Source organism: Felis catus, chromosome D4 (assembly GCF_018350175.1).
Source record: "Felis catus isolate Fca126 chromosome D4, F.catus_Fca126_mat1.0, whole genome shotgun sequence".
In the NCBI taxonomy this organism is placed as follows: Eukaryota; Metazoa; Chordata; class Mammalia; order Carnivora; family Felidae; genus Felis; species Felis catus.
Genome location: NC_058380.1, coordinates 6,984,106 through 6,996,385, shown reverse-complemented (window position 1 = coordinate 6,996,385; position 12,280 = coordinate 6,984,106). Strand labels below are relative to the sequence as shown.

The following is a 12,280-nucleotide window of genomic DNA, read 5'->3' as shown; positions in this document are numbered from 1 at the left end:
ATTTTTTTTTTAATTTCAAGAAGGCAGATTATAATGTTACTCTTCATTCTACTTTCAGAATTTTATTGATTAGAATTTACTGTCTTCACGACATTAAGTCCTCTAAATTTTAATGCTTCTGCTTAAAGAAACGTCACATGCCATCAGGAAATCTGGCTCCATAAGAGTCACTACGTATAAAGCATTTAGAAAAGAGCTTGGTACATAGCAGAGGCTGTGCAAGAATTTGTTAAATAAAATAAACACCAAGCAGGTTTTATTCCCTACGAAATCTATCAAGATTTTAAGATTATGTAGCCCAAAGGGCCTCGACTACAGTTGTATTTCACAAAAATGAAATGCAATGAAGCAGAGCGTCCAATAAACTCAGTTCAACAATATTTAAAGATTGGTCGCTAGGTTTTTACCATTTTACCCAGGTTACCATGAGGTAACCCCAGCTGCTCTACGGTCTCTGGCCAAATAACATCTCTGTTAAACCTATAAACCCGCTCTGCAAACAGTCACCTCAATCAATAGCACCCTGACTTTGGGGTTGACCATGCATGCTTCGTATCTTTTTTTTTTTTTTTTTTTTTTTTTTTTTTGAGAGAGAGAGAGAGAGAGAGAGAGCACACTCGAGCAGGGGAGTGGGGCAGAGGGGGAGAGAGAGACAGAGAGAATCCCAAGCAGGCTTGACATAAGGCTCAATCCCACATCCCTGGGATCATGACATGAGCCAAAATCAAGATTCAGAAGCTCAACCAACTGAGCCACCCAGGTGCCCTTTCTTATATCTCATGCACAAACATCACCACCAGTGACTTCTTTAAGCCAAGTTATCAATTTGACAGTAATATCCACAGTTAACTACTGGGAGTTATAAGGACTCCTGGAGAATAAATCATTAACTAGAATGTGGAATAAAGAATATGAACTAATATAGGAAATGCTTTTAATGTAATATTAACCATATATATTGAGAAACCAATCTATATATACAGTATAATTATAAGTTTGTGGAAAAAATAAAGCCTTATGAATATTTAAAAAGTGAAAGAAAATCCATTAAAGAAAATGTTTATTTATATTACATTGGTGAGCCTATAGGTAATCTTTTTTCAATTTCTCTATATTTTCCATTACTTAAAAAAAAATTTTTTTTTAATGTTTATCTTTGAGAGAAAGAATCCAAAGCAGGCTACAAGCTCCGAGCTGTCAGCACAGAGCTCGATGTGGGGCTCGAACCCATGAATCATGAGATCATGACCTGAGCCGAAGTCAGACACTCAGCCGACTGAGCCACCCAGGCACCCCTCTGTTACTTTTATAGTAGTCAAAAAAAAATGTAAGGAGATGATGCGGGCTGCTGCGATTAAATTTCCCCGTTACTTCCTGAGGGCTAAACCTAAGGAAGCTTTAATTAAGGGCCTTGAGTATGGCACGTCATTGCTTCTAACTCAGACATAGTTTTTCCTGCTCTTTAAAGTAAAAACAACCTCATTTTAAAAACTCAAGCCGTTTTCTTTAAAACTGATGAAGCTTCAGTTTGCGATGGGGACAGAGCACATGTCAGCCTTCGTTATGCATCTCCCGCCCCTGTCAGTTGGCTGATTCTTCTGGATAATGGCAGGTTGTCACATGCAGACATCACCCTCTATTAATAATTTCCAAAAATTAAAAATAGGGATGACTGACATTCAGTGAGCGAGTCCTGTGCACGAGACAGCTTCGTATGGCTTTCCTGACAATGACTCCAGGAAGTGAACATCATTTAATCATAGTTACTATTCAGCTTGAATTCCCTCTTTATTTTAATATTGCCCATTCGTCTTCATGGCCTGACCTTCCCGTATTCTGCCCTCATTCGCACCTTCACCCTTCCAAACTCTGAAAAATAATTTTAGGCTCACGTGTCTAACTACAAATGGAGGTTTGCTTTCCCCGGAGATTCTGAAATTATTTCCAAGGCTCGGTGGAGTGGGCTGGTCCTGAACGAAGCACCTGGGGGAGGGGGCCCAGGATTGCGTGCTTTCAACCTTACTGTCCTTTGGCCTCATCCTCACGTTATTTAAGGGGGATCTGGGCCCATCTGATGTAGATAAAGGCCTTCTTGACTTGTCTCTTTCTTCCTGAAACCAAGAAGAAACGTTTTCAAAAATGAAAATGGAGAAAAAAGAAAATTCAATCAGAATATAACCGTATTTAATCGAACTCTGTAGAAGAGTGAACACCTCAGATTTGCAAACCATGAACTTAGAAAGGGTGTTCTCTCTACTTAGCTTTTCTTCAGTTCAGCTTAACATCACTAGTATTTAGAACTCGCTAGGGTAATATCTTTCCACCAGTAACAACGACATTTATTTGTATTAGGAGAAAGTTGGGGGGCACCTGGGTGGCTCAGTCGGCTGAGCTGACTGTAGATTTTGGCTCCGGTCATGATCTTGCGGTTTGTGGGTTCGAGCCCCAAAGTCGGGCTCTGTGCCAACAGCACGGAGCCTGCTTGGGACGCTCTCTCTCTCTGCGCTGCCCTGCCCCCCACTTTCAAAATAAATAAATAAATAAACAACTTCTTTAAAAAAGAAGATAGGTGATTGACAGAGACAGAGATAAAGAGAGAGAAATGGAACCTGGCACACACCCCACCCCGGCAATTTCACGTCAAGGAATTCGTTATAAGGAAATAACTGCGGCAATGTGTATAGTTACAAACATTCTCATAACTGTTCCAAACCTGGGAAGTCAGCTATACAGGTGAGTAAGCAATTTCCTCTCTGCTGGGAACCCCCCTTGCTCCAACGCTCAGCCGGGCGATGCTGGGGCAAACCAGCCGCTTGTCGAGCCGCTCGGGCAGGCCCCACCGCTGGAGGGCGCCGGGGAGTGGCTGCAAGCCGGGAAGGGAGGCCAGGCCTGGCTCCCAGGGCTGCCATCTACGGCTGTCAATGCCACCCCAGCAACCACTCTTCACCTTCCGAGTGACAGAGGTACCGGGTTCATAGTGTTCCTCCCATAACCGCAGAGCTAGCCTCCTGTGCCCCACTCACACCTTCCAGCACCAGCTGGCCAGAGGGCCCCGCTCAGAACTCTGGGACTTGCCCCACAGGACCCTTCCTCCAAGCTCCCAGGTCACCAGCGGTGAGCGGTGTCAGTCCCGTGTCCCTTTTACCTTAAGTCCTTCAACCCGTTTGGCTTTACTTTAAAACATTAAATCTTTTGGGGCGGCTGGGTGTGTCAGTGGGTGGAGCGTCCGACTCTCCATGTCGGCTCTGGTCATGATCTCACGGTTCATGAGTTCAAGCCCCAGGTTGGGCCCTTTGCTGAAAGCATGGAGCCTGCTTGGGACTCTCTCTCTCCCTCTGCCCCTCTCCTGCCCACACAGGTGCACGTTGCTCTCTCTCGTGCTCTCTCTCTCTCTCTCTCAAAATATAAATAAACTTCAAAAAAATAAAAGATTAAATCTGTTTACTAAAATAACATGTGCAGTCTGTTTTCCTGACTGAACTCTGACTACTGTATCAGTGAAGTGCCCAACAACAGGAAAATGACCAAATTATGGTGCTTCCATATGATGGACTGCAATGAAGCCGTGAAAATCTGCCTGGTGGAAGAACACTTAAGGACGTGAGAAACATGCCCAGGGTATGTGAGATGAAGAGAGAAAGGTGCAAAGTGATATGCAATCTTTTAACGTTAAAATCATGTGGGTGTGGGTGTGGGTATGTGTATACAGAAGAACATGCTCAAAAAAAATGAGTCTTGCTCATCTCTAGATAATAAGAATGACAGGCAATTTTTATTTCGTCCTTTTTGCTTATCTGTATTTTCTAATTTTCTAAAATGAATGCTTTTGCCATAAGAAAAAACAATAAATCTGTTACTTTAAAAAGTTAACACTTGGGGCCCCTGGGTGCCTCAGTTGGTTAAGCAGCCGACTTCGGCTCAGGTCATGACCTCGTGGTCTGTGAGTTCAAGCCCCGAGTCAGGCTCTGGGCTGACAGCTCAGAGCCTGGAGCCTGCTTCGGATTCTGTGTCTCCCTCTCTCTGCCCTTCCCCTGCTCGTGCTCTGTCTCTCTCTCTCTCTCTCTCTCTCTCTCTCTCTCAAAAATAAACATTAAAAAATTTTAAAAAATAAAAAATTAACACTTAAAGGAAGACCTATATTAGGAGATGAAAGCAAGATTAATATGATGGAGTAGAAAAGAAAGATAAACTGAAAAATCACCATGCACCCATATCAGTCTGGAAAAAATAGCAGGTAAGTAAGGAAATACTGGGGCACTGGGTGGCTCAGTTGGTAAAGTATCTGACTCTTGATTTCAGCTCAGGCCATGATCTCATGGTTCGTGAGTTCAAGCCCCGCATGGGGCTTTGCGCTGACAGCACAGAGCTGGCTTGGGATTCTCTCTCTCTCCCTTTCTGCCCCCTCCCTCTTTCAAAATAAACAAATGCTTTTTTTTAAATAAGGAAAACCTAAAAAGCAGCTAATGCCTTCCTTAAAATTAATCATTGGCCTCCCATTATATGAGTTATGATGCCCACAGGATTGATGGATTTGCACAGATTAGTGACCCTTTTCATTCAGTACCCCCTTAACCCACAGCCTACATTTTCAAGGATCTTCCAGGACACCAGGCAAGATCTGGGATGACAAGCAAAGCACCTGAAGAAGGTTTACCAATTACATTCACCCATGCTCCATATTGTTCTAGAAAGGATTTTAATGGTTAAAAATTATAAGCCACAAAGTAAAGGAAACACCAAAAGCACTCAGGATGACGGGAAATCGGGGCTGAACAAGAATGCCCGAGACCCTTCCGGATCACCAAAGATGGCCCCAAATACAACTCGGAGCAGCAGCCTCAGCCAAGAGGGAAGGAACACTCATATTCACAAGCTCAAGAGCAAAAGCCATGAAACAATAGCAAATAAGCTAACCAGCCTACTTCTGTCAAACTTGTGACTTTGGCTTTTGTATCGCTTTTCTGTCCGCTCCACCACAGACCAGAAGGAACCCATGTCAGACACAGTCTAATGGGGCAGGCTGAACAGTCCGAATACAGAAACTCAAACCCAGCCAGGAGTCTCCAGGTTTCTACTCATCCAGTTGCATCTAAACTTGGTAACTGAGTTTGAGCTGAGAACATTCTGCGGAGAAAATTCCTGACAGATCTACCACTGGCTTCTTTCTTTTTATTTTTTTTTTTTCAACGTTTATTTATTTTGGGGACAGAGAGAGACAGAGCATGAACGGGGGAGGGGCAGAGAGAGAGGGAGACACAGAATCGGAAACAGGCTCCAGGCTCCGAGCCATCAGCCCAGAGCCTGACGCGGGGCTCGAACTCACGGACCGCGAGATCGTGACCTGGCTGAAGCCGGACGCTTAACCGACTGCGCCACCCAGGCGCTCCAACTGGCTTCTTGATTATACTTACAAGAAACCTGTTTCTCTGCAGGAACACGCGTTCTCTGATGGCTGTCCGTGTGGAAAACTCTATTTTGGGAGCAATGCCCTAAAAATGAAATAGCATAAAGGAAGCAAATAAATTACTGGAAACAGATTCTTCGCCCATCCCATTCTAACTTGAAAGCCTGTAAGAACCTAATTACTCTTTTGTGTGGTTGGCATAACCCACACATATCGCCTAAAATATATACATATGGGGCACCTGGGTGGCTCAGTTGGTTAAACATATGATCTCAGCTCAGGTCATGATCTCACGGTCCGTGAGTTCGAGCCCCGTGTCGGGCTCTGTGCTGACAGCCCAGAGCCTGGAGCCTGCCTCGGATTCTGTGTCTCCCTCTCTCTCTGCCCCTCTCTCTGCTCGCACTCTGTCTCTGTCTCTGTCAAAAATAAATAAACATTAAAAAATTAAAACACTGAACCACAGAATTGAGTGAGATTATCTAGGATTATCTGGGATAGATAGAGGTTCTCCTTCCTTGCCTACTTGCTTTGAAAAACGTGCTTCGTATCTTATACCAAATATTTATGCTCATTAGATCTATTTCCAAACTCCCCATTTCGTGTCATTGACACTTTTCTGGGGATCGGTGCCATACTGAATAATACACAGACACACACACACTCAGTAATAACAAGGAACAAAGTACAGGTGCACACAATCACATGGGTGACTGTCCAAGGCATTTTTCTAAGTGAAAGGAGCCAATCTCAAAAGGGTGCAGACCATATAATTCCCTCTACGTGACCTTCTGAAAAAGACAGAACTACAGTGATGGAGAGCAGACCAGTGGTGAGGGGTACGGGAGAGGTTGCACCTATAAAGGGATAAAGGGAGGAGATTTGGGGGTTGATGGGAGAGCTCCACATCCTGATCACGGTGGTGGTTTCACAAATCTATACATGTGTTAACATTCGTGTAACCGTGTATCAGAAAAATCAATTTACCGCACAGTCATTTAAAAAATACAATTATCTGGGCACCTGGCTGGCTCAGCCAACGGAGCGTGCGACTTTTGACGTTGGGGTTGCGAGTTTGAGCCCCATGTCGGGTGTAGGGATTACTTAAAAATAAACGCTTTTAATTGGTAAATAAATAAAATAAAAATACCATTATCTTTCTAAAAAAGACTGAGGCTTTAGAGAGACAGAAAGCAATTTTCCCAAGGTCCCGTGGCTTCTAGATGGCAAAACAGGAACAGAACTGGTTCTGATCGAGTCACAGGATCTCCGACTGACCTCATGGACTCACCTGCAGCCGTCGCTCCCTCCCCCCCTCCCCCGCCCAGCAGGACCCTCTGCTCTTCCCTCCCCCAGACACCATCACCTGGCCAGGTGTTCCTTGTCCCGGGTGTGCCTTCCCTCTCTTCATCTCCTGTCCAAGCCCCAGTGGCCTCTCAAAGCCCGCCCTCCCCCTCACTCCTCCAGGCTGTGAAAGCTCATTCTCATTATAGGACGAAGTAAGTAAGAAGGATCTGCATCAGCTGAAGCCCCAGGGGGAGAGGATACCGACAAGTACTGTATCTTTACAGTGAGGGACTTTCACGCGATCTCATTTAACCCTCCCACCACCTGGGTAGGACACAGTCCTATCCCCATTTTATCCAACGAGCTTGGAGAGGTTAAGTCTGTCCACTGTGACGCAACTGGGGATTGGTGGAGCCAGGAGTCAGCTGGTTTCCTGGGCATTTATTCACTCCTATGCACGTTCATTCTGGTGCGTTCATCTTGTCCACAGAACATGTCCTTACAGGCACAGCCTAGATCCTCAAGCTCCTTTTTTTCTTTTTTCTTTTTTTTGCCTCTAGAATGTGGTATGCCCATACAAGCGGTAGGCTTGGGCCGGAGACTCAAGATTTCTGGGCTTACAAACACATGAGCCCAATTGCTGCCAAGTTAGAAAATCCGGGCGGGGGGGGGGGAGGGTGGTGGTGGGGGGTGGAGACATCTGGCAAACAGCGTACAATGACGTGACCTGCTCAGCCTCACCTCCAGCTATGAGACTGCCCACCAGAGAGGAGACTGGGGGAAGCTCCAAGGTCCACAGCGCTGTTGGTTAGAATCACGAGACCTCGTGTGTGCCAGACCTCAGGTCCCCCATGGCCCGGCCGTCTGAGCCTGAACACGTCCCCACGTGGGCCACAGACTCGTGCAGTTTTTCATGGCCTCACAAGGAGGCAGCATCATCATTTGAATGACAATTTAATAAACCACAACAGGTCACGTTTACCGTGAACCTAACAATATGCCAGATAGCATGCTAAACGCTGTACATATATCCAACCCTCGCAATAACCCTATAGGGGAAGTACTGTTATCAGTCCATTTTACAGCTGGGAACCTAAGGTAAACAGAGAGAAAGCAATTTACCCAAAGTCACAGTAATGAGTGACATAGCCGGGACTGAACCCAGACAGTCCGAGTCCACACTTCGCACGTGTGGCTGCCTAGCAGGACTTCAAACCGCTGTTACACTTTGCCTGGAGAGGAGGAGGGAGGTGCCCTACCAGCAAGGAATCCACACCCCGTAACACATTCCTGTTCGCCTCATATAACCTCGACGCCTGACAGTGACTGACAGATAATAAGGAAGAACGAATTTTCTTCTTCACAGGAGCACTGATTTTAGTGTAAAAGTTTAGAGCTGAAATTTACAGGGTCTATCTTGCCCAATTTCCTTAGCAACAGGATGAGGGCAATGATGGTTAGGTCAAGAAATGGATTTAACGGTACGACTTTTCTAGAATCATGGCCCTAAAGAAAAAATGAAATTATTAACAAAAGTTAACAATGAAGAAATAATAATATTCCTTCTGCTTACTTTACAATCTTCACCTAACAAGAAAACAAATTATATTTAAAAAAAAAATTCTTGGGGCACCTGGGTGGCTCAGTCAGTTAAGTGTCTGACTCTTTAATTTCAGCTCAGGTCATGATCTCCCAGTTTATGACTTTGAGCCCCAAATTGGGCTCTGCGCTCTCTACTTGGGATTCTCTCTCTCCCTCTTCCACTGCCCTTCCCCCCCTCAAAAATAATTAAATTAAAAAAAAATTCTTAACCTCAGCAGGAAAAGGGGGGAGAAACAGCGGTTAAGGTATCAAGTGAAATAAAACGAAATACAGAAATACAAAGGAAAAGTCACATTTTCGTGAAGGAAATAAGTCTACTTCTTAATGAATTAATAACTTAGAGAAAACAAGTGAATGATTTGCCTGACCCACACATGTACACACTCAAGTTCTATGATATGAATGTAGAGAAAGTGGACAATGGGCTGAAATAAACACGAGAGAATTAGCGTCTCACAGTGACCAAGATTCCAGACTTTGAAGTCTGACAGACAAGCATGCCCCATCATTCATCAGCCCTGTGTCTTCAAGCCCATTCTTTTTTTTTTTTTTCAATATTTTAAAAGTTTATTCATTTTGAGAGAGACATAGACAGCGGGGGGGGGGGGGGGGGGCAGAGAGAGAGAGAGAATCCCAAGCAGGCTGTGTACCGTCAGCACAGAGCCTGATGTGGGGCTCGATCTCATGAAACTTTGAGATCCTGACCCGAGCCAAAACCGAGAGTCAGACACTTAACCGACTGAGCACCCAGGTGCCTCTCTTCGAGCACCTTCTTAAACTCCGTGTGCCACCTTACCCATCAGTAAAATGAGGAAAAAACTGATAGCCACCTTGCAGGGTCAAGGAGGACTGCACGAGATAACCTGTAAGAAACTCAGCACAGTACCTGGCATCTAGCAAGCGGGCACTGAATGTCTGCTACAATTAAAACTGTGGCAGCTAGCTTTACGTTGCTTTATAGAACATTTGAGAGAAATTGAGCTCCGCTATCTTTTTAGAAATTGTTTAAAACATAGTTTCATTAACTTCACTGACACTTTACCTCTAATGCCTGCCGATCTTTCCCTGCGGTTTTAAAGCCCTTTCTCTGCATTTACAAAAAACTATAAACACAACTTCCTATATGTTCTTCTTCCTACTTATGCCCATAAAGTTAAACAGAGACAACACTTGAGAAAACATAAGACGTGTGTTTCTCCTCGTCTCGATACTCAGCTGGATACCAGCTCAGTGTTTGTGGATGGCTTTTCTGTGATAGAAAACTCAGGCAAACCGAAGTTAATATAAGGAATATCCTTCACGTGATTCTCGCCAGTTTTGATCCTTTTAGCTCCTGAAGAGAAATATGCCAATAACTCAATATGATAAAGGCAAACATTCTCATGAGTACGATGGATATAGGTGATATACAAAGAGTATCTCGGAGGGGAAAAAAATGGCGTCAGTGATATTCACCGAACCCTCAAAGATTATGGAGGGTTTAGAGTTATGGACATTAGCAATTCTGAGGAGGACAACTTTTGATGAAAGTTTGCCATTTGAAGTATTAGAACTAGAGTTCTGTCGTCATAAACATCACAGAAGTAAGGGTCCTGCATGTTGTATATTCTACACAGTACTCTCAACAAAATGGGAGGCAATAACATTTTGTTAAGTGATAGTAACAGAGATTCATGGGCAAGTAACAGAAAAGTTGAGTATTAAATATGCTTTTTATAATTCATAAAGGTGCGGCCCTTACAACAGAGGCCATCCAGGCAACAGAAATGTTGAGAAAACCATCCGAGTTGCTGTGAGGTTAGAAACTATCACAGATATCATCAAAATGAATATTTTGAATTTGGGTTCAGGCAATGCCCCCAAAACAGACTGTCATCTGAATCACTGCTGTGTCTTTTAAGATCCTTCAATAATATCACTGTGAACCTCTGTCTCTTTCCCTTCCGTTAAGTAGAGACTGTGATAGCTGCCTTGGCTGACATGAGAACTCTGAGGAAAATAACATATCTTAGGAAGAACCGAAAGCTCAAAATAAATGAGCGGTGGCATTATTACTCTTACGACTGTATTTTGCTTTCATTATTACTACTAAAACAATAGTTTCAATTAAATAAACTGGTAGAGGGGCACCTGGGTGGCTGAGTCAGTTAAGCGTCCGACTTCAGCCCAGGTCATGATCTCACGGTCTGTGAGTTCAAGCCCCGTGATGGACCCTGTGCTGACAGCTCGGAGCCTGGAGCCTGCTTCGGATTCTGTGTCTCCCTCTCTCTCTCTGCCCCTCGCCTGCTTGCACTGTCTCTCTAACTCTCTCAAAAATAAATAAAACATTTAATAAAAAACAAACCAGTATCAAATCTTTCAGTTAGTCTGCATTCAGAGAAGGTGGAAAAAGCGTTCTTCTAAGTACGTGACAGTGTGACGATGGCAATGATTTACCTGGCTAGGTGAGATCCCCACCTCTCAGACCAGTATAATTGGTATTTTGAATGGGGCATCTAAACGGGGCTGCTAAACAGAACAAGGGAACTAACCCAGATGGAAGTGATCTGCCCAAGAGCATCCCCTATCGGAAATAAAATGTCCAGGTCGCAAGAATCTCTCCCAGCAGAAGTCCAGCGGGGCATGAATCACTTACCGGAAAACCTGCAAATGTCTTCATGAGCACCTGCCTGTACATGCCAGGGAGCGAAGGTGTCAGCTTGGGTTCAGGGAAAAGAAAATCTCGTGTGTTTTCTTCATAGCAGGCCAACTCTTCCCATGCTAGAATGCAAGGAGAAAAACCATAAGTAGATTTACGTTCTGAAAATGATCTACTTCTTGAGTTTAACAAAATAAAAGCTCAGACAGGTGATGGCAGAGAAGGCACTCAGATAAAAGTCGACATTTTGGGGCGCCTGGGTCGCTCATTTGGTTAAGCATCAGACTTCAGCTCAGGTCATGATCTCACGGTTTGTGAGTTCAAGCCCCGCATCAGGCTCTGTGCTGACAGCTCGGAGCCTGGACTCTGCTTCAGATTCTATGTCTCCCTCTCTCTGCCCCTCCCTTGCTCACACTCGGGGTGAGCTCAAAATAATAATAAATAATATTTATTTATTAAAATAAAAATGTTTATTTTTATTTATATAAAAATATGTATTTATTATAATAAAATAATAATAAATAAATGCTCAAAAATAATAAATAAACATTAAAAAAATAAACATTTTGATTAAAGCACCTCTTATTTAAGAGACAGAGTAGAAGACACTTCTACTGGATCTTATCTCATGGATAAAATTTAAAAGTCTTCCGAACTCACAACAGAGAGAGACAAAAATATCTAAAGGATTACTCCACAAGACAGAACAAAGAGAAATATCTCTTTTCATCCGTCTGTCCATCCATCCATGCCACCACCCATCCTTTCCTTCCACATGTTTTCCAAGGACACACTTTGGGCCAGGTCCTAGGGACAGAACAGGAACAAAGCAGACAGCACCCTGTTCACACAAAGCTTACAGCATAGACTGGGGCTCGACGTGTCCTCTGATGCAGAGACACCAGTATCCTGATGGCCCCCAGAACAGCCGAGGCTGTGGTTCTTAGCACGGTTGGTACCAGCCTCAGGGACACTTCCAAAATTTGTGGGGACATGTCATGGGCAGGAGCCAAGGTGCCAGGGTCAAGACATTGCAACACTCAAGACACTCCTGCACAACATTCTAACATCATAACTGACATTCTTTTAGGCGAGAAGCTAATTCTTCCCTTATAATTAGCGAAGCCTGGAACCTCACGGCTACATGTAAACACAAAGCACTTTCTCTGCATGGTTTTATTTTTTTTTTAATGTTTTTATTTATTTTTGAGACAGAGAGAGACAGAGCATGAACAGGGGAGGGTCAGAGAAAGAGGGGACACAGAATCTGAAACAGGCTCCAGGCTCTAAGCTGTCAGCACAGAGCCCGACGCGGGGCTCGAACCCACAGACCATGAGACCATGACCTGAGC

The 12,280-nt window shown here is 44.1% G+C and overlaps 1 protein-coding gene across 2 annotated transcripts in view; it reads right to left on the bottom strand.

The window, feature by feature from the left end:
* Positions 1-12,280, bottom strand: part of SPATA6L (spermatogenesis associated 6 like) — a 48,325-nt gene that overhangs the window by 14,766 nt on the left and 21,279 nt on the right. For both annotated transcript variants that reach the window (XM_023243286.2, XM_023243288.2), the window contains 3 exons: positions 10,926-11,050; positions 5,412-5,489; positions 1,893-2,111 (listed from right to left, as the gene is read on the bottom strand). In XM_023243286.2, the coding sequence (XP_023099054.2) occupies positions 1,893-2,111; positions 5,412-5,489; positions 10,926-11,050 (422 nt within the window). The remainder of the gene's footprint in view (positions 1-1,892; positions 2,112-5,411; positions 5,490-10,925; positions 11,051-12,280) is intronic.